Here is a 22,464-nt window from a genome sequence, read left to right on the forward strand (position 1 = left end):
GTTAGTAAATTTTTTCTCTTGAACTATTTTGAATTTTATTAAAAGCCTGGTACATTTTCATTTTAAAACATTTTTCACTGGAAGTCATTTGCAATATTATCTCCCAAGGAGCTATCGCCCTTATCAATGCTTTGATATCTAGATGCTTGCCAAATATAAATTGCAGTTCCACTTTCCTTTTTGTACAGTGTCTGACTGGCATGAACACTCAAACTGAAAACCCGGCTTCACTCATGTTGCAAGAAGGAAGGATCTCAGCTGGATGCACATCTTGCAGCCATCCGAGGGGAATTTGCAAATGCCAGGTAAGAACCCAGCCTCCCTGTTGGCACAAAGGAGAAAGGGGATGCAAAGGATGAGGTTCACAGGCATCTGTCTCGCCCCCACCCTGGAGCTGCCCAGATCAGTCTGTAGGGAACACCAGGCAGGGTTGTGACTGAAGCCTTCCCCTCTGCACCAGTCAGTACGCGCTCACGCTGGTGACCTCTAGAGTTCAGGTGCCTTGAGGGATGGGTCCTTTCAGGCAAGGGAACCCAGATCACTGCTTTGCCTCTTTTTTGGCGCTTCAGTGCAAAGGAGTTGAATCCAAGTCTCCTGGAAGTGCCCCAGCTCTTACTTTTGAGAATAGAGTGACTGGCAAGAGGAGGAGAGGGGTGCAAGTGATCCGTCTCCTCTAGTGAAACCCCTCCATTTAGGGTAAGATACTCAAATAGGCACTAGAACAGAGCCCAGGAAAAATGCCTGCTGGGTACCTTCCCAGTTCAGTCATCTGAGTTGCATTCTCCAGCACAGTATAAGGATGAAATGCCTGAATGGGCACCCGTTCCTCACCCAAACCTAACTCCAAGTTCTAGCATTGGCTTCAGTCAGGCTCCTTTTCCTCCACCGTGTATAGAAATATAAAAGATAAAATTTGAGAAGGGACAGGAAGGATTCGCAAGGGCACCGAAAATAATTCACACGAAGCAGAGCACTGCTGTGGGCTGCTGTTGATGCTGCTGTGTTAGTCGTCACACCCGCTGCATGTGGCTGAAGAGGAGATGAGATATCCCTCACCATCACACAAACTAAAGTGACGCGGGACACTTGTTCTATTACGTTAACGCTTGTGAGTTTTGTGATAATTCAGCCACTGCTCGACATTCCAGACTTAAGAGATTAATGGGCAAGCCAGAAAAAACGTCTCATCATTGCAGTGTGTATGGTAGGTATGATTGTGTGTCTTTTTCCTACCTACAGAAGTCAGGTAATGGGATTAGAACAGGAAGAGAGAAGTGACATGCATCATAGGTAAACAAGAGTCATCAATCTCTTCCTGTGGCAGCATTTTAAAAAGTACAGTCACTCTTAATAGGCTCTTGGGATTCCCCATCATCAACTAGAACTTCAGATTTCCCTTTCTGAATATAAGTGGTTAGTACTAGAAACTTTTAATCAGCATAGTGGGAGAGGCAGAGGAATTATGTGATAGACTGATGCACCTAAGAATTTCTCTCTTAGAAAGAAAAGATAAATGAAAGTGAAAATGTACTTGGTGAACCATTTAATGCTTTAAAACTATCTTTAAAAATTTAGTTTTCATAGTAAGCACACCCAGTTATAAAGCACGCAAAGTCCTTAACTTGCAAAACAGTTTTATTTCACACTTATACAAAGTTAATAGACTTTTAAAACGCTTACAGTACTACAGGTTACATCTACTGCCACTGAATACGTTAATAGGAGACTTCACAGGTCTCTTGAGTGTTCCAGGGTCCTACACAATCCCTCTTCTCCCACAGGTTTAAGCCTACTTCTGCACAGGTTAGAGAGGGGCAGTTTAGAGTTGTTCGGGGGGGGGGGGGCAGAAACTGGGAGGACTGAGGCAGAACGCGCCAGGTCCACATCTGCAGACTGAGAAGACAGATAAATGAACACTTCTCCTTTTTGCTCCTGAAACTAATTCTCCCCCTGCTGGGCCCTTACAGCTCTGGAGAGCTGGAGCAGCTGTAATAAGGAGCTAATCCAGGAGCTGGCTTTTCCTTTCTTCTACAAACCTCCTTAGTGCTGTCAAGGAGCAGAAGCTTTCTGAAGAGGGATCTTAACAGAAACTGGGGAAATACTGTTCTTTCCCTCCCCTTCCAGCATTTTGCTACCTGCTTGCCACTTCACTGTGAGCCGTAACAAACTCCTCCTGGTGCCTCATTAGAGAGAGATGTGATTTGAGATTATACCATTTCCCTGCAGTTTTGAAGCTGATTGTCTAGTTGGGACCCAAGGATAAAACCTCCTGCAGAACCACATAATCAGATGTCATATTGTGTGTCACTGCTCTGTCACCGTAATACAGAAGGAAATACGGCTCTCCAGTAAATCCTAGACTGACAGTATATGCAAGAAATGCTGACAAAAATGAAGGTACTCCATAAAACAAACAAACAAAAAAAACCAAACAACAAAACCAAACCTGTGATGTCAGAAATTAATTTAGATTGCATGGATCTAAATGTGAGTCGTCCCTGCAACTTGACTGTAAACAGACGAAACCAAAATTTACTCTAGTCCACCACAGAACTGAACTTTTTAGGTACCTAAAATCCTGGCATGACAGCAGCTCTGTAACGTCGTGGGAGTAAGAACAATGGCACAAGATGTTGACTGGTTATACAATAAACTTTGATAATCCAAGCAGGTTACATTCAAGTAAACTAGGTTTCAGATGACCAGATAAACAGAACATCTACTGATGGCACAGAACTCCAAATGAAAAACCAAATCTAGTTATCTACATTTGCTTCCCATTAGGTCCAAAACCAACTTTGCCATGGGAAAACAGTGTTTCATACAGAAATGAAGACAGATATGCAATTGGTTTTACAGTCTTCCATGTGAATAAACAAAAGGAGACAAATACCAAAAGATAACCTAAAAGCCTTAAAAGGAATAAAAATTCTGTGCTTGTACCTTCATTCTGTAGCCTTAGGAAGGTCAAAAGTGGCCTTTCCCAGCAGCAGTGGGAATCTTCACATCTCAAGTGAAGTATCTTTTTGTTAAAATTGTTGAAACACAACGTTCTTTATCCAAAATGGCAATCAGTGAAATTATTGAGGGGGAGGGGAAGGGACCCTGCCTTGCAGGTTCAGTTCATCCTTCCTTTTTACTTCTGTAATACCATTGTGACAGTTCTGAAGCCACCCCCCACCTCCCCCCCAATTATCTTTGCTGAAAAAGAAGAATGAACCAAAAATCTGTCCTTTCCAGACTTTCTTTATATGGCAGAAAATATGCAGGAGACACAAGCCCAGTTTTTAAGTCTTTCCAGATTATCTTTTGGAGCAGCTGTACAGCAAGGCAACAAATATTAATATAAGCTAGTTTTCTTCATGATTCTCAAAAATTCTTGCTCACTCACTTCTCCATCTCCATCTCGATCAGCTTCATCAATCATTTCCTGCAAAACATATTGTACATTTGATCAGGCACTGGACCCTAAACACAAGATCTTCCATTCATTAAAACAAATAATCAGAAGCACTTGATGTCAAAATATTAACTATGTATTTGATTGCTCTTTGTATTTCTGACCTCTTAGCCCTTTTTGTATAGGCATAAATTTCCACCCCGTCTTTAGGAGCTACAGGATCGGTCTGTGCCTGTTAGAAAAGCTCTGGCAAATCAGAATTTACCTGAAGTTCTTCATCTGTTAAATTTTCTCCCAGCTCCTTGGCAACCCTTTTCAAGTTTTTGAATGAAATTTTTCCTGTCCCATCATCATCAAATAATCTGAAAGCTTTCAAGATTTCTTCTTTTGAATCCTTTTCACTCTAAAACAGGAGTAAAGCATGTATTAATTAGAAAACACCTGCCACAGAGATAATCCTTTGCGGTATTTTTTTTATGCTGTCACAAGAATTTATATTAAGAAACCCTACCATTTTTTGCGTCATCATAGCCAAAAAGTCTTCAAAGTCAATGGTGCCGCTTCCTTCTTTGTCAATATCTGCTATCATTTTCTTAATTTCTTCCTTCTTTGGCTCAAAGCCTAAAGCACGCATCGCAACCTGTGCCAAAAAGCAATTCTGTTAGGAGGACACCAGCATTATACTGACAGCAGCTGCACTAAAGCTTGTTTAATTTCCTTGTCCAACACTGTAATAATAACTCACTGCAATGAAAACCATCTTGATATATCTCAACTGCTTGTTTCATCTTTCCAAATAGTAATAGTGTAGGCTTGATATTCTTAAGGGTTAGACATATTTTCTCTTTAGATCCACGTGGAACATGGATATATTTCTGAAACTAAGACAAACTTTTTGTGTCTGAATTAAGTAAAGATTCCAATTTACATAGTTCCTAAAGGGACTGGATTATCAAAATGGGACTTCAAGGGAGGTTTGGAGACCAGGGATGTGATCTTGCAACATTTGAAATTAAGGGCAGAATGCCCATTAATTTGGATAGGTGTAGAGTTACGTGCAGTTAATCTATGCAATCTGGTGCACAGGCATAGAAGAAATCCATATGCAGAGCTCTTGGCACTTCTGGCGAGGGGGTAGGAACTAGGAGTACTCTGTAAGCGTGTCAGCCTCAGCAAATCAAAGACTGACTGCTGTGCTAGTTGAGGAAAAGCAAAGCAAACCTTCTGAGCCTTACAGAGCAGAGGCAAAGTATTACTGCAAAAACAGTTGTGTAGATTCTTGTACAAATGCTTAATATTAACATTGTTTAAAACTGGGCTCTGGCATTTCACCAGCTTAGAACAATGATTTTGCTACTTCGGTGTTTACTAGTAATTTCACAGTCCTGGTGTGCCAGGTGATTGCAGCATATTTAATTCAGAGACTGAAGTTTTAAGAACACATAACTAGAGGAAGATTTGAACTGTGAACGTTCGTTCTTCCTATATGCTCTAGTGGAAATCAATAGTTAATATTAGGCTGAAATTTTCTCACTAAACACTTTTCTACTGTAAAGTGCCAACTCACCAGAAACTTAACATTTACCTGGAGTGTGTTTTCTGACCAGTTTCTTGCAATGAGGCAACTGAAAATGTTCCATTTTGTCTTTCAGAGGGGAACATTTTCTATTGTAAAATATCCATTATTTTGAATTTATTTTGAAAAAGAAAAACATAGAATTAAATGGTTGATGCTAAAACATTTCAGTCTGTTTTAAGAACTGTATTTTAACATGTATCATCTGTGTTCAGAGAACACGCTCTCCTTAACCAAGCCTAAGTACTTCCAAATAAATCCTGAGATAAGCCACAGGCTTAGGTAACTCATGCTTCTAGGTTACATACACAGAAATTGAGGCAGAGTGTGTGTCTGTGAGAAATCAAGGTCAAGGAGATAATTGGGATAAAAGGTTCATGGTTAAAAAAAGGTCAGACACATAAAAACATAGGGAGTGAACTGAGAATAATTTTCACCCTTGTACTATTGCGTGTGTGCCTGTGCACGCACACACCACCTGAACTGCTACTGAAATGCAACTCAGATCTGTTTTGTTCTTTTTTTTAAATTAAAAACCAGATAATTTTTGGATTATGTATATGAAAAGATGATTGTATCTTTCCTGAATGTATGCAGAATCTGTGTGTTAAGTTCTGAGAGGAAGAAAAAATCTGATACACTGACGCTTATCCCAGAACAAGAAAAGTCTGCTTCTGAGAACCAATGATCTCAGTCAGTCGTGAAAACTGAAATGTGTACTGTGTGTACCTAAACACAGGAATTGTTTAGTTCCTCTAATGCTCAGATATTCAAATCTATCTGACCTACTATCCACGTATTAGGGAAGCCTGCCTGCTCTGAAGTATTACATACGGAGCTTTCTCAGGTTAGCCATGTAGTACACCCCAAATTCGGTCATGACAGCCTAATTCTTGTTTGTACTCCAAAACTGTTTTAAAATAGAGCTGGACAAACAGAAAAAGCGGCTACAACTTTGAGACCAAAGATATTTCCACCCAAGAAAAAAAAAAAAAGTTTGAAAACCTTCAGTTCTTTTATGTCGATGCTTCCAGATCCATCAGTATCAAACAAATCAAAAGCTTCTCTGATCTCCTGCTTTTGCTCTTCTGTAAGTTCAGGTTTCAAGCCACTTTTCTTTCGCTGGGCTGTACTTACACCAGGTTTTCTATAGTTGGATGCCTTCAGAAAGTGAAGGAGAGAAAACATAACAGATAGCCTACTCTGGGGGAAAATTTGAAACATAACTAAATTATAAATACCAACAGTAAAGCTGTAGCGGAAGCGAGACACATTCTTTGCTGCAAGTGGTAGACAGTGGGTCTCTATGCTCATTTTCTTGGGTTATTCTAGAAAGAAAAGCAACTGAAGACTGTGTTACTGGGGAATAACAATTTGGGCTCCATGTTTTCTATTTTAAACAGAAAGATCATCAATTAAAGGAGTAATGCTAGAAAAACAGGCGGGCAGTCTGAAAATGAACACTCCACTGAGGTGACCAAGACCCTCTGCATCTCCTGCTGGTTGCCTTGACATGTCAGGAGTGGTTTCACTGGGAAAATGTGAGTAAATCATCCTCGCAGTTAAAAAGGCTGGTTGTACACAGTCTTGACTGTAAGTGGGACTCAAATTTGGCCACTCCTCAAAGTCAGCGTTGAAATGGGATGTCTGAGAGCATAAAGTTGTCTGGAGCAAAGTTTAAAGGGAGCTGTGTGGCTCTAGCCTGTCCACCAACTCCCTGTGGTGCCTAGGTAACAACAGGCGGTGGTAGCAGAGAGATCAACACAAAATCTGTCCCATAAGCAGAACTTATCTGCTTGTGCTGAGCACTATTATCCGGGATGCTTCTGAGACCTTTCCTGCTTCTGGTGTAAGCTGGTGTAGTACAGAGTGTTTCCCCACCACCACCTGCCTGTTGAGCAGGAAAGATGTTTTCCTCAAGTACAGGTTTTCTTCTAAACCAGCAGCAGCCAGATTTTAGTCCTTTAGTCTTGAATCTGCACAGATTCATGGAAGGAGGCACAGTCCCTCCCACCCCAAACTTTAACTGGGTTATATATATGAATATATCATGTATATATTATATATATATGAATATATTTTTTTATATATATATGTATTAGAAATATTCTGTTGCTTTTGGAAGCGCCTGGTGATAAAAGCTATCAAACCTAGCTTTTGATAGAGAAAATATTGATGATTCTGAGGAGTAGCATGTGCATTGCTTCCTGTCCCATTTATTTCAAAACCCAGTTGTGCAAATCCGTTTTACTTTGCATCTTCTCGCCTGCCCGATGCCATTTACAGGTGCCACATGCTACAGGGGACCGAACAAAGTGGAGGAGATCAGTAAGCATATTCCCTCTGGCTTACCCCACACCAGGAAAGCAGGTAGCATATTTTGCGATTCTTGGTGTTTTTCATAGTGCTAAGTTTGGGGTTTTTTTGGGGGGTAGGGGGGTTCTCCTTGCCCTTTTTGACGGGGTGTTGACTTCCGCGTTGTGTGAGGAAACCGACCGACACAGCCGGCCTTGGCAGCCGGCGCGGGCCCCACGCTACCTCCCCGCAGCCCTCCGAGCCCGAAGGCTGCCTGCCCGCCGGAGGCCGAGGATGGCCGGAGGGCTCCGGGCCCCCGGGAAAGCCGAGCGGGATGGCGCAGAGGGGGCTCAGCCGGCAGCTTGCGGGAGGCGGCAAGGGGAAGGGGAGCCCGCGGCGAGGGGAAGGACGCTCACCATCTGGCCGACGCCGCTCCGGCGCGATACGACCCGCTCGGCCCCGCCGCTCCTCACGGCCCGCCTCGGGGAGGCGAGTTCTCCCACCGCCGCACGCAATGGCGGCGGGGTCGTCCAATGGGCGAGCCGGACGTAGCTGGGAACCCGCCCCCGTCCCTTAGCGCGGGCCAATGGCAGCCGGCGGGCTCGTGATGTCACGAGAGGGCGCGGGGCGGGGGGTACACGGGCCGCTCCGCTCGCAGTCTCCGCAAACAAGCGGCGGTCTCCTGGCAACGCGGCGCGCGCGGCGGCCGTTGGTGGCGCGCGGCGGGGCCGCCCGTTAGCGGCCCGCCTCGCCTCAGCCCGGCCGTGGGGAGCGGAGGAAATCGGTGAGAAACCAGCACCCTCCTGCTGCGGGGACGGTTAGGGGCCTGGGCCAGGTCCGCCGGCCGAGAGGAAGCGGATGAGGGCCGAGGCCTGAGCAGGGCGGCAGCTGAGCGGGCCTCGGCTCCTGCTGGGGGGTGCCCTCCGCCTCCCCGCTGGCGGGCTGGCTGTTCTCCACCTGCAGGCTGCGAGTGACGCCGGGCTGGTTCACCATGGGCGTTTGGGTTTGGCTGCGCCGATCTAGGAAGCTCTTTTCTTCCAACAGTAGTAGTGACAGTGTTGACTTTTAGGTAGACCAGGTAAGTTGAGTCAGTTACCTGAACTCTTGGTGGTTTAGTTGCAAGCAGAGCATTTTCTAATCGTTTCTCATTCATTGTGCACCCGTGCTGGCACAAGAGAATGTCTACGAATGCATGCATGCAAGACTTTTTTTTGCCAGCCATTCACAGAAATACATTAATTTGGAAAACTGATCTAAAATATGTTAGTTTAGCCTTCATGGTTGAGGTGCTGTAAGGCACAGTGAATAATAAGTGTTTAGTATACTTTCTGTATTCTGGAGTTCTTCACTTGAGATCCCTCAAACCTGTGTGTGTAAACATAAACTGAACATAAGGTTGAGTTTTATTACGCTTGCAGAGAGAGGTGATGAGGCAGGCAGCAGTAGGTCAGCACACAGGTTAGCTCAGCAGAAGCCATCAGTAGTTGGTGTCTCACACATGGCTGTCCTTCACTACCAGTTTGTCCGTTCATTCTCCAGGATGCCGCCTTCTCTTTGCTGACCTCACTTGTGTTTGACTCTGAAATGTAATTCCACTTGACCCTTTATCTTTTCCACCTCGGACTGGGTGGAAAAAGAGGTAAGAGGTCAGGGAATGGGGAGGGACGAAAACTTGAATTTTTGTGTCTGCTTTATATTGGTTCCTACAGCATAGGATGGTGTGATGTTCTTGCCCAAATAATATACATAAAACAAAAACAGGGTAGGGGGGGAAGTATCACAAAATCATAAGTCGCACAGGCCAGAGGTTGTGCAAGCAATGAAATAAAAACATTCTTTCCTGTAAATGCATGCCCTGCCTTCATCTGATTTTGTTGCCAAGCCCTGGGTCCATTTGGTTCAGGTTTATGGGTCTGCAGGAGTCCAGGCTGGTGTCCAAAATGAAGCTACAGTTTTACAGTATGAGTTTAAGCTGAAAGTAAGGGGTTCATTTTCCAACTTAAATTTCAGAGAAAATTCTACTTAAGCAACTTGTGGTTGTCTGTCTTGAGGCTTAGTGAAAGCATGGTGGCTTGATAGAAGTTGCTGCACTAACTCTAATTACATAACCAGTCTTGGTTTCACATTCATTGAAATAAAAACTATTTTAAGAAGAGAGTGACTGGGAAGTAAGAAGTTCACTGTACTGAAAAATGGAAAGACCTTTCCCACCAGTCCTTCCATAGTTGTCTCCCATCCAAACAGCAGCATGGCCTTCTGCCCAGAATGATATGCCAAGGACGCAGGTAGTGAGAAAGCATTACTTTCAGCATAGCTAACTTAGCTCTTTCCTAAGTTTTATGAAGAGAACCACAAATTAATTATTTGTTCCTTCTGTCAAAACAAGAGCAGGTTGAGAAGTGACCATCGTGAGTTGAGAACCGCTTGAATTCACAAACAGTGAAAAAAAAACCAAAAAAACAAAAAAACCACCACAAACCAAACAAAAAAACCCCAACAAATGCCAACCAACCAAAAAAAAAAAACCAACACACCCACCCAACCCACAAACAAAAAAACGCCCACAAACACAAAAAAACCAACAAAAACAAACAAAAGGCAAAAAAAAAAAGACCCCAAACCAAAATGACTGTTTTAGTAAATCCTTAAGAGAAATCAGATGGAATGAGTTTTCAGGCAAGTGGGGGAAACACGTTTCATATTGGATTCTGTGATCCAATGATTATTATTTAATCGCTTCTGTTTTATTGTTCATTTGTTTCAAAACAAACTACCTGTTACATTAAGCTAAGGATTCCAGTTCAGGAAAAAAGAGGCTTTTTATTATTACTACTGGAAGTGCTGATATAGGTACATAGCATGGCTAGACCATTACCACAAGAGATTGCCAAGAAAAATTTCTGTAAAAACCCTTAAGCAGGTTGGATGGAGGTTTTCAGATGTGCACTCCTAGTGCAGTTTTAAAGTCAGAAGCACTTGCTTATCTAAAAGTCCTTTTTTTAAAATTGTTCATTACAGATAACTATAGACTAAAATAATTTCCTGGTTAATGATTCTTTTGGTAATTCAAGATGTACCTAATAATTGAAAGGAAATTCTGTTGTCAGTTTGGGCTAGACTAGAAATTCAGGTCTGTCAGCATATAAAGGTTATTTCTGACTGCCTATTCTGCTTTTTAAAGTCACATTTTGTCTTCATTTGAGTTAATGTACAGATGGACTTTCACCGAGTGGGGCGGAAAATTAGTTTTTTGGATTTGGAATTAACTACGCAAAGGGACCTTTAGTGAGATTAAATAAATCATTTGAATCTGAGCATAAAAGGTACATGAGTTCAGGGTTCTTAATTCTTGATGTGTATACTTTTTCATTCAAAAAGTAAATAAAAAAAAAAAGGAAGCTTCAGTTTAATCCATGTGGTCTGCCCCAGGAGTGTGGCGTGGAAGGGATTTCAAGGGAAAGAAGAAGATTTATTTTTGGCATGCTAAAACTGACTAGTAGATCAAAACTTGAAAGTCTTGGCAGTTTGCTTTGTGAGGTATGAAGAAGTGGCATTCCTTTTCATGTACATTTAATGAAATATTGATGCATGCTATGTGGAACAAATAGAATCAGGATAAAATAAATTTGATTATGTTTTTCCAGATTTGAAGGTTAAAGTCAGCGGCGTAACTATTGGTACCAAGATGGATCTGTAGAGAGCACTTTGGTTTTGCACATAATGGTCCATTCTGCTCTAATGAACTTTTGCCCTAAGTAAGGCAAATAGCTGAAATTCCAGATTGCAGATCAGGAGAGAAATGGTAGTTTTATAGAATCTCTACTGCTTCTTTTTTAAGAAACCACTGGAACTAACAGCACTGTACTATCTGCCAGCAAGAAAAAATTCCATGGTATTTTAGCAATGCACCATTTCAGCAACTGTGTGCATCGATGTCTCATAATAAGTGCACAGACTGAAGAACTGTTTTGTGGAGAGAGGCGCATGGCAGAGCTGTGTTCAGTGTTAGGTTGTCAATTTCATTTTTGGTGATACATGCTCTGGAGTGCTGTGAGGATGGGGCAATATGTTCATGTTCTGTTCACAGATGCTGCCTGCTGCCCATGGCTTTCAGGGATGTGAATGCAAGAAGACATATTGGACTTCAGCAGCTCTCAGCCTTGGCGTTAACTGGAAGAACATTATTGGGGCCAATGAAATCATGTAAATTCATTGTGGATGAAAGCACCAACCAAAGCACACTGATCTGTTCTGCTGTTAGACTGATTGAAAGTTTGGATTTAACTAGTGCTGCCGGACAACTTCTTAATGAAACCATTCAGGCACAAAACAAGGAGTTTAGGACTGGGATGAGTACCCTGTTGTTTCTCATTGGTGCGTGGAGCAGTGCCGTACTGGAGTGCCTCCAGCAGAATGTTCCTGTTTCAGCAATAGTATCTGTGATGTCTGAGGGGTTGAACTCTTGCTGTGAGAGAGTCCAGTGTCTTCAAATATCAATACATGATGTAAATAAAGAGCTGTGTTCTAGCAGTGTTAGGCCAAATGCTTTTAAAAGTAAAACTTGCCAAATTGGATGTGACAGTCTTCTAGATCCCCGCATTTTCCTATACGTTCAGAAAGATATTTCTGCACCAGAAGAAGTAATTCCAGTAAATCCTTGTTCCCATCAAGAAGATGATTCTAATTTTAACAAGCGCCTGCTTTCATCTTTGGCCCGCTTGGGTTCAATAGCTTCTCTTGTCAAACCAGCGGGTGACAAAAGTACATCTTGGATTTCTGGAAGTGGTGTTATTGCATCCAACTGTAATAAACAAAAGTTAACCCATAGCAGATACTTCAGCACTTTAAGAAAAAGCCATTTTTCAAGTCAGCAAGGTAGTTTTCAGGGATACCTTTCAGGACGATCAGCAGATCCATGTGAATGTTACGGTTTAGGACACCTGGCAATGGCTCTGAGCCATGGAAATCAGACTAGCGTGAAACTGCTGCAGAGCATTGTTGCATATCAACGAGAGAGAGCAGAATGCAGTGGCTCTTCTCAGTTTAATATTGCAGGAATTGTGACATGCTGTTTACTGGGCCTGCCTGAAAGCTATTCTTGTGTCTCCCCAGGCTTTGTCACACTAGTGTCACCAGAACAAACCACAGTTATCAAATACTTTGAAGACAAACCCCTTCGGATTCTGTTAATGGATGGTGACCTAACTGAACAATATCGTCACTTAGGTTTCAATAGACCGTGTAATGTAAGGACCATATTGGAGCATCCTAGCCTACCAGAAGGCAAAGCAGACTTGTGGCTGAGCAGTATGTTAGATATTCTGATTAGCTTTGAAGTAAACTTGGTTTTGGTCAAAGGAAATGTGTGTGAAAACTTAATGGAAAGATGCATAGCAAACAGTATATTGGTAATTGGTTCTGTGACTCAGGATGTGCTGTGTGCCTTTGGGGAGGTCACCAGCGCCCAGCCAGTGACGTACCTCACCCAGCTGAACGCTTCTTGTGTGGGGAGCGGAGCCCAGGTGGGGCTGTGGAAGGCCTGCGATGGGCGTGCAATGGATCTGGGTGAGCTTGTGCCAGTCAGGATAAAAGTACAAGGAATTCCCCTGCTCACAGCCGTGCTTACCACTACTGTAGCTTCAAAGATGCAGCTCATTGAAGACCAGTTCTGGACTTTAGCGTATCGACTCCATCATGCTTTACATGACGAGAAGGTTTTTCTCGGTGGTGGTGCAGCAGAGCTCTTATGCCTTAGTCATATTCAGATGCTTGCAAAACAGCCTTTACAGCCATCAAATAAAAATGCTGTGAGAGAGTTTCACAATCCTTGTCTGGCAGCATCTGCGACAGAGTATACATCAGTTGTGCTCCAAGCGTTAGCAAGCGGTTGGAAGCAGTATCTTTCAGTGGTTATGTGTAACACTGCAAAAGCTGCATCAGAGCTGGAAGCGTGTACCTCAGTTGATCATCACCTCAAAAAAGCAGCTGAGTGTGGCTCTCCCTCAGCATATATATTGAAAGAGTTTAGAAGAGGTGACCTGCTCAGGGGTGGTTCTGGTCCCTTTGCTGACGATGGAGAGGGTTTAAAGGTTTATGATAATGTTACAGCCAAGACAGAGGCATGGCGGAGAGCTCTAGACTTAGTGCTACTAGTGCTTCAAACAGATGCCGAAATTATCACAGGTCCCAAAAGGAATCAGCTATTGAACTCACATGTGTCAAGTGAATTTATGTTTTTATAGGACTTGCAGGCTTTATTTATATGCCCACGAGTCAGTGAGTGGAAGACGTCCAGGTGCAGCCTACATTTCTTCATAGTTTATAAAGCAAACATTGAGATGTGATTATGACTGTAGAGTGTAACAGCGGAAATCAGAATGTGAGACAGTCACAAGGTAGATATAACTTCCTATTTCTAGAAATGGGAGTTAAATAACAAACAAAAATCACTTGTGGGCTTACCTCTAACTCCAGCTATGCATTTCTAACTAAAGACATTGTCTGTATGGATAGATTAAGCCGGTCAAACTGACTAATCTTATTTAGCAGAGCAGATGTTCAGTTCTTTTATTCATTGTAATGAGGAGCACTGGGCAGGTGGGTACGTGCAGAGTCTAGTTGGAAGAAAGTTTGATACCATGGATGTGCTTATGTTTTGAACATGTTCTCTCTGTGTATAAGGTATTTGGACTTGTGTTCTGTAAATTAATCTTGTCTGATGTCTTTTAATGCCTTCTAAAGAAGGGTGGAGATTTCTTACATAACATTGGCATATTTGTGTTAGATGAAAGAATATATATAAAACCCAAAATTTTTAATTAATATCTTCTCTTAATTTTTGTATGTTGCAAATGTAAGGGTTAAACTTGCAATAATTTGAGTGTTACATTTTATGCTAAGAGATTGTATTGGTACATTCTACTTTTGCATATTTATATGGACCATATATCTCCTATTTTCAAATATATACCCTCTGGAATGTTTCTCATTTTTACATGAATTTAGGCTGAATCCTCCCTTTTGGTATTACTAAATGGATGTATCTCTACACAAAGTTTTCTTTTACATTACAAGTTGGATTTTTACATTATTTCCTTTGGGCTCTTTCAGTTATCCTTGTAGAGAGGAAAATGTTCTATGTTTTAGCTGTTGGCTAAAAACTGAAAACAAATCCCTCGTGATGATCGAAGCAAGGTATTTTTATTGTGTTTCACCATTTAAAATTTCAAAGCAGAGCCATGGAGAACTGCCACTTTGTTGCAAGAAAGAGGTGTGTAACTATGGAGATATTTTTTCTGCACTTGGCATTTTGAATCGCACTTAAAGTGAAATGTCTCACCAGTCCGGTGAAAACAGAATGGAAAAAGAATGGAAATGGTGATACTAAAGTGGATTCTTGCTTATAAGAACTTTCTCATTAAAATGCTAATGGCTGGCAGTACTTGGTTTAAGCACAAATTCGTTGTGATTCCTGGTGCTGGTGGCAGACAGTCCTTCTGTGGTGAAAGCTAAGAATTGCGGTGGGCTAAAGAGTGTTTTCTAAGTTGTGATTCAGTGGAAAGGCAGACAGAAAATGAGTGGTGATTTTACTGTTACTTTGCTGCTACCTTTTTACTATTTTAAGTGGGTGGTTTTTCTTCTGGACTTATTGTCCTTGCGATATCTCCCCACTGCAGAAGACATCTCGGAGAAGAGCATCAGCTGCCTCAACCCCCCGTGACCACTGGCAGTCCCCCAGCTGACTTGTACTCAGCCTTAACACAGTTCTCTGCCTCTGTGTCCTGTTGGCGTTGCTCCTTCCTCCTGGGAAGGCCCTTCCCTCTACCTCTGCATTTCACGGTGCCTAATTCCAGAGGGCTTGAGTCCATGAAAAGGAAAGACAGTTTTTAAAATAACACTTTGGCATTATATCCCATTATAATTGTCAATAGATACTTGACAATATCTGATATTTTCTACCTCCCTCACGTTCTCCAAATTTTTTTGCTTCATCCCCATAACATATAACTCCATAACCTACACTGCATTCTGATTAAAAATAGCGCTTTTTGAGACTTGCTTACAGCTTGTGGGTCTCCATAGCTGGGAGTTTCCTGGAGAGGTGGGGTAGGTTACTGAGGTTCTAAATTAACCTTAAGCATGAATTAAATTGAGATCCTTAGAAACAACTTTTGAGTGTTGAACTGACCAGAAGCCGTAACTTGAAAAGAATCCATCTAAACGCATTTTATCCTGGAGCTTTCTTCTACATGAATATATACTGTATCAAATTATATACTTGGATCTTTCATAGAGCCATTTACCGAAGTGATTCACGCTAAGTGAATAATTGATATATTCACTATATAAGGAAAAGAAAGACACAGATAATGGAATTCATCCTCAAATACAGTTTAGGTACACGTAGATATATATGTGGGTGTGTTAAAATAGTATTATACAGTATGTTTTCAAAGGTTTCATTCAGAGTTCTCATTGCTAAATTGCATATTTTTATTTTTATATCTGTATTCTACTCGTGTGTAACTGGAAGGCTCTTAAGGAGGTTAAGGGAGCATATTAATAGCAGTTGCCTTTTAGAAATATGAGAGGAAAATTTTTTGTGTGTAGAAAGCTATGCACATAGTATTTAGCCATCTCTGACTTGAAACTCTAAATTTGGGTTTCTAACAAACTCCAGAATTCAGTAGATTTTGGCAAAATCTCATAAGTACTATAGGGGTTTATAATTTCTATTTGAAACAGTGGTTCCTAGCAGCATAGGGATCTAATTATATTAAAGTTTTGGTCATGCTGCAATTATATTTTCATTATTAACCTGTTGGCAGTTGATGTTTAAGGGCTTGGCCACACTCTTGGTGTACTACGACATGAGAGAGAGAAAGGGTTTGTTAGATCAAAAGAGGCAAGAGAAGCTAGTGGCTGTTAGATGAGAAAGGAATGGAAACACAGCATATAAATATAAACGGATCCTGCTGCTCTGCAAGTGTTTGCAGCTCATGTTTGGCTTTATACTGTTTTTCTTGAACCTCCTGTGCTGAGCATTGCATAATCCCTGTTCCCAAGAAAAGATCCTGTTGCACTTTATTTGAATAATAGAGTTAAGTGGATTATGGAAAAACTGCATACATAAATTGTATTGAGGTGGTCCAAACATCTATTTATAGGGCTCTTAGGCACTGAGAGCTGACACACCAAATGTTCAGAAAGTCCAGAATGATGTAATTTTTCCAATCAGGCTTTTAAAAAGCACATAATGATATATTTAAATATTGTGATGCAGAGGTTTTCTAAAAAGCTGTTTGGTTATTTAACACTTGCTTTTCCACAAGCCAACAGAATGGAAAATTTTATCAACTAGATAGATATTGTATCCTGGATTGCTTAAAATTATTTCTTTGATATGTGAAGAAGGTTAACATGCATGCTGTCCTCAAGCCATCTTCCTTCTGCAATGTGAAATCCAGTGTACGTGTTTGGCCTTCCTTCCGGGCAGAGGCTCCTCCTAGGGTACGCAGAGGCTGTTTGTGTAGAGTATGATGTGATGGAAGAGCTAAGCTTTTACATTTGATGTGCCTGGGAAATGGCAGAGATTTTAGGGAAGGGATTGTCCCAAGGAGTAGGCAGCGTTTCACTCCCTGCTGAAACGCTGTCCTAGTCAGGTGCCTTGTTTCTCCCTTGCGTACCACTATCATCATTCCTGGCTCGCTCTTCCTTCTGTTTAGGGCTGATGCCATTTTATTTAATGTTTATCTTTATAAGGCTAACTCCTTAGGCCTCTCTGCTCCTTCATGATTTTCTGAAATTGTAGTAGAGGTCTTAATCATGGCAACGAGACCCTTGTCCCAAGCTGAGCTGGAGGGCACAGCCTGCATGCAAATTCTGATAGCTTGATGATCAGTGGTTGTCAAGAGGCATCTGATAGTTTGCCTGCTACCAGGTGCACTGAAAAAAATAAGCTAGGAAATGTAGGAGGCTGTGGTACCCAGGCAGGCCAAGAAATTACTGTGGGGAGGGTGGAGGCTGGGCAGGCTAAGGTAGTTAGGGAGTAGGAAAGGCTGAAGGTGAAAACCTGAGCTTGCTAGACAGTTGGGAGAATCAAGACAGTTTATTTGCACTGACCTCCTTTTGATATTCTAGGTCAGGGCTGCTGAAGAGGCTGGGAGGTCTGTCAGCTTTCCTTGCATTTCTTTTCAGTATTTAAGGAAAAACATTGTCCCAGTACAAAGATGTTAGCTTAAATCCCAAAGGCAGAAGGCAGTCTTGATTACAGGGTTTTAATCAAGGCTTATGTCTACTGTAAAGTGACCCATTAGCATCATCAGAAGATTTATTAGTTTCTTTGCCTTCCTACAGCACAGCGGGTAAAGAAAAGAAACAGCAAAGGAAGGAGAACTGGGACAGGCTGTGTCTCGGATGAGTTCTGCTGTGATTTCCTCTCTTCCCTTTGGACCTTGTCTCTAAATTCTCATGTGGAAAAACTGAAGTAAGAATAAATCACGTGTGTACATATATTAAGAGGGATGTGCAATGTGTGCTCGCAGCAGGCCAAATGTGCTCCTGGGGCATGCAGCAGCCTGGCAGGTGCTACCTTGCCACCCCAGCCATCCCACCCATGAGCTCAGCCACCATGGCTGCCTGCTGCCTTGCCCGGCTATGAGTGGGCTGCTGTGCCCTTTATCTGCCTAAGTGGGGGAGGCAGGGACTGGGGAGCTGGGTGTCTTCCAGCAAAGGCAAAACTAAACCTCCCTGAGCCAGGCGGTCTGTGATCACAGATAGCTGAGGTTGGTGTTTATCAAGTCAAGATGGTTTGGAATGGCTTGTTGGGAGGATATGGAAGCAGACTATTTGGAATGCTCTTCTGGGCTGCCCTATCTCCATTTCAGTTTATCCTGGGAAAGATTCAAGTATTGGGAGCAGAGTAGAACTTTTTTTTTTTTTTTTAGAGGTTTCAACATCTCAAATATCTGCCTGCTGTCCTGTGCTCCTCATTCAGAAGGAATAGCATGGTTTGCTCTTTAGCTTAGAAACATCACCTGTTCAGCATGTTCCCTTTTCACACGCTGGGGTCTGTAGTTAGTGAGACTAGAAATTACTTTTTGCTGTTACTTTGGGAAACTGATGCAAACTTGCACAAAAATATTTTTTAATAATGTAAAATGACACTAGCGGCTATAAACTATATCTTTTCTGTATCTTCTATACTCTCGAAACACTCCTAAGCCCCCATAGAATGTCTCTGGATGGAGTTAGTAGTAGTAGTATTATCTAATTGAGTAAGAAACAAGCTTACTCTGGTGTCTGTGTATGGAAGCTGCCTAACCTCTTTACTTCCTTTTGAACTTCTTGATTTTTTGCTGCCAGTGTCTGTTTTAGAACAAATGTTCTCAGCATGCGTCTTGCCCAGTGACGTTAAGAAGTTTCCCTGTCTAATGGTTTCTGCAGTGGGTTAAAGTAACTGGGAATCTTGCAGCAGGCCAGCAGCAAGGAGGGGCCTTCTGCTATGAAAGCAGGCTGGCTTCCGATAACCAACTCAGGCAGGACATCTAGAGGAGTTGCATCAACTCCACCAGGTAAGGAATGCATGTAATGTCTCGTTATTGAATTTTTTAAAAAAATGTTTGTGTGTTTAAACTCTGTAACACCCTGCAATATGACAGAGCCATACTCAAATGTGACCGAGGTGCTGCTTCAAGGTGCTTGCTGTTACTGGAACCTGCAGTGTTTCCAGGACTGCTGTGCACAACAGGCACTTTTGGGAGAACCTTTAACAACAGAGACTTACTACAAGCCTTACAATTTGTATAAGGCAAACTGACAGGAAGTGTTAAATTGTTCAGTTGTTTTTCTACAGCTAAGTAAAACATGGATCTGGTACTGATCAGCTATAAATGCTTTTTTTGTATCAAAACCACAGGCTTCACAGGATATTTGTTACTTTTGAAGGGATCAGAGTGTGACAGGGTGTTCCAAAAGCGTGGCACAGTGATACATTTTCTCTGTCCCTTGCACAACTTCTTTGTATTAATTCTTTACCTTGGGAGTTAAGCTAAACTTTTTAGCTTTGGGTAACTTTGAGAATGTGACCATGCATACCGCTGTTTCTACAGCTTTTTCCTCAGTGTCGCATGTAGAAGTGTAACTTGCTGATAGCACTTTGAAGCAGAGGGACCATATTCCAGTTTCATTCCCCTCTCTCTCTGTAGATCAGTAATCCTTTTGCGATCAATTCCACACCAATACAGTTAAAGCATAGTTTGTATGACATAAATTTGCAAAAATCAAAAAATCACAGACTAAATTCTGCCACTTGCCACCAGCGTTGCTGCATTAATTAACCACTTATTGCAAAACTGCAGGACCAAAACCCTGTTAACCAGCTATGAATAGATCTATGGTCTTAAAAGGCTTTTTCTTTGTAGATAACATTGCTCTAAGAACTAACGTCCACAGGGATGATTTCAGCACAGTTGAAGGGAAACTGAGAACAGCTCAGGTATGTGCACAAACTAGAGACTGGTTTTGATCCTGAATGGTGGAAGGAAGAAAGGAATATGGTGCTCCATGTTTTTTGGCTTCCTATCTGTTTATTCCATTAGCAATATCCATTTCTTTAGACTTTTGAAAAACACCTGTAGTGGTGTCTTTAGCTGTGTTTCAGTGATGGTTTGCTCCAAGTACTGGGATTCAGTTTGCATTATATTCCTGAAAACTTTGTTATTTTTGCAGTTGTTTCCATTTTGAAAGATGCAGTTAGCATTTCTGTCCATATGTGCATGTTTTGCAAATTCTGGACTGTGTTATGTGCATTACACTAAGCCTTGAGAACATAACTTGAGCTGGAACCTTCTGCAAGTACTTCTGCCAGTCCTTACAAATGCTTGCAATACTTGCAGATCCAGCAGGGACTAGACAGGAGCATGTTAGCAGAGAAACAATCTCTGAGGTGCCACTGCACTTCTATTCACCTGCAAGCCCTTCCTTTTCCAGGCATGTAGCTTGTATTTCAAGATTTAGCAGAGGAACAAAATGAAGTTAATAGTCACATGCCTGCAGTATTGAGTACTTTGGTGGCTTCTGAAAAGCCAGTTTTTCTTAGAAGAGAGTTTCAAGCTTTTGCTGTTCAAAGGCATTGTCAGTGTAAACTAGTCACAGTGAAGCTTCCTGCAGACTGACTAAGGTGTGATCTCAATGGGCCAAGTGTTGACCACACAGCGTTCACCATCTCTCTTGCATTTATGCCTTTGAGCTCAGAGCACTGAACCCCTACAGAGGACATGACAGGGAACATCCTGAGCAGCTGTGGAGAGGGATAACAGATGGATGGTTCAACAGGGCCACGCAGAAGAGTGACTGGTGAATTCGTTAGTGCATGGATTTACAGACGGAAACCCCCCAGAGCGGCTCTAGTAGTCTACAGAGCAGTCGCTGAAATGGGGAGCACACAGAAAACCTGTACAGGCTTCAATGCCTGCTGCAGGGGTTGGGAGAGGGAGTGGAGGGAATGACAGTGTCACACACAGTTCAGGGATGGACAAGGGCATTTCAGGGAAGACGTGCTTCCCTGAGTGGAGAGGAAAAATAGTTCCCCAACTTCTCCCTCCACAGCAGGCCCCTGATGGCCCCTGGAGAGTGGCTTCATGTCCCATTTAATCCAATCCCAATTTCAGCAGTGCCATCCCCAGCAGCCATATGTTCCTATGATGAGACGTGTTTGGGAGGAATCCTTGCGTGCTTTTCAGAGGGGTGGAAAGACAGGCTGCACCATGATCATGCACAGATGGTGAAAGAGCTCATGGGAAGAGGGGGTAACCAAGTGGGGAAGGCTTGTATTTGTTTTCCCTGCCTGGCAGAGATTCACAAAAGTAAAAATCTGTTTAGCTGGAAAGGAATTCCTTCCTTGGGGACCAAGTGCTACTCCAAACAATAGGGTTATTTTTTAATTATTGCAAGAGTATAAAAGATAGCATACATTCTTTATTTAGAAGTAATGGGAAGATTGGTCCCTGACTGTCTTTTATTTCAGTTCAGATCAGTAGGTGGGGTTTAGTGCTATTCACAACTTTTGTCCGCTGTGTTGTGAGACCAAATATTTAACCAGATTTGGAGAAAGGACTAAAAATAACAGTAGTTGAACTGATTTATTTCTAAGGTGTAATCTGAGTCAGTGCTTTCACTGACTAAACTTAAAAACAAACAGAAACCCCGTATTTGTTAGTACTGGAGAGCCAAAATATCTCCAGAGTTGTATAAAATAAATTTTATTTATATATCTACATATGTATACACATTCTAGAGCAGGACAGACCCAGTTTCTCAGTTAGCAACACTGATCTCTGGTCTAGTCATACTATCCTGAGACAAGGCAGTTAATCTATTCACCCCCTGTTTACGTCCAAGACAACCATCAAAATATCTCCTTTTTCAGAATAATTATCTATTATAGGTAAATCCCAATTTTGTCAAAGAACAGGCTTTTACAAAAAGAACCCCTCCAGTAAATTGAAAGGAATTATGTCTTGTTTTGGTTATTAACTCCTGTATTTAATTTGCTCCCTGCATTTGCAGTTCTGTCTGTGGGTTGCAGCTCAAAGATATGCATATAGCATGCATGTACTAATTTAGGGGAAGTAGTCATGAACGGAATTATATGTGTTTAATTCCATATCAGTATAATGTCTTTGATTCCCTACAGTGATGAAAATTAGACTAGTAAATGTGCAGCAGTATAGGTATGTTGATTAGGTCAGTTTAATTAACGGGCAAAGTCCTCCTAATATAACATTATTCCCATTCCTTGAGTATGCCTTGCTCAAGGTAAGGGGCAGTCAGTGTTCAGTACCTCACTTCTCACTGCCCTTCATCTCTTAGTTAGGTAAGCATTGTTTAAATAACCATCCCAAGCATATCATGCAAGTTGTTCTTTTTCAAGGCTACTTGTTTTCTGGAGCCATTTAGCTGTGACAGTATGCTGATGGCTGCCAAAAACCAGGAAACTCAGATTAATTGGCAGCGAGAGAGCTTTACTGGAAAAGAAGCCCAAATCTTTGTTTATCTGAAGTACCAGGCAATTAACTTAAAAAATGGTTTAATGTGTGACCTTGGCTATGCAATTATTCCAGCTTGTATTTTTGACGTATTTGATGTCTCAGAGCAGTGCAGTAAATAAGCTCAACAGAATTGCCAAATGTCA

At 41.9% G+C, this 22,464-nt stretch overlaps 2 protein-coding genes across 6 annotated transcripts; one reads left to right on the top strand and one right to left on the bottom strand.

Moving 5' to 3' along the window:
* Nucleotides 1-1,630: 1,630 nt before the first annotated feature.
* Nucleotides 1,631-7,790, bottom strand: LOC128910383 (uncharacterized). Its single transcript, XM_054203518.1, has 5 exons — nt 7,688-7,790; nt 5,982-6,137; nt 3,912-4,040; nt 3,666-3,803; nt 1,631-3,430 (listed from the first exon to the last, which is right to left on the bottom strand). The coding sequence occupies exons 1-5, from the start codon at nt 7,688-7,690 to the stop codon at nt 3,341-3,343; spliced, it is 516 nt and encodes a 171-aa protein (XP_054059493.1). The 5' UTR covers nt 7,691-7,790; the 3' UTR covers nt 1,631-3,340.
* BBS12 (Bardet-Biedl syndrome 12) lies at nt 7,271-17,577 on the top strand. 5 transcript variants are annotated; one of them, XM_054203515.1, is made up of 3 exons: nt 7,271-7,346; nt 8,811-8,910; nt 11,359-17,577. In XM_054203515.1, the coding sequence occupies exon 3, from the start codon at nt 11,375-11,377 to the stop codon at nt 13,511-13,513; it is 2,139 nt and encodes a 712-aa protein (XP_054059490.1). In that variant the 5' UTR covers nt 7,271-7,346; nt 8,811-8,910; nt 11,359-11,374; the 3' UTR covers nt 13,514-17,577. The 5 variants fall into 5 exon arrangements, with proteins under 5 accessions (XP_054059490.1, XP_054059492.1, XP_054059488.1 ...); XM_054203513.1 differs by lacking the exon at nt 7,271-7,346 and adding an exon at nt 7,920-8,349; XM_054203514.1 differs by lacking the exon at nt 7,271-7,346 and adding an exon at nt 7,921-8,055.
* Nucleotides 17,578-22,464: the final 4,887 nt, after the last annotated feature.

Source organism: Rissa tridactyla, chromosome 5, assembly GCF_028500815.1.
Source record: "Rissa tridactyla isolate bRisTri1 chromosome 5, bRisTri1.patW.cur.20221130, whole genome shotgun sequence".
Taxonomy (NCBI): Eukaryota; Metazoa; Chordata; class Aves; order Charadriiformes; family Laridae; genus Rissa; species Rissa tridactyla.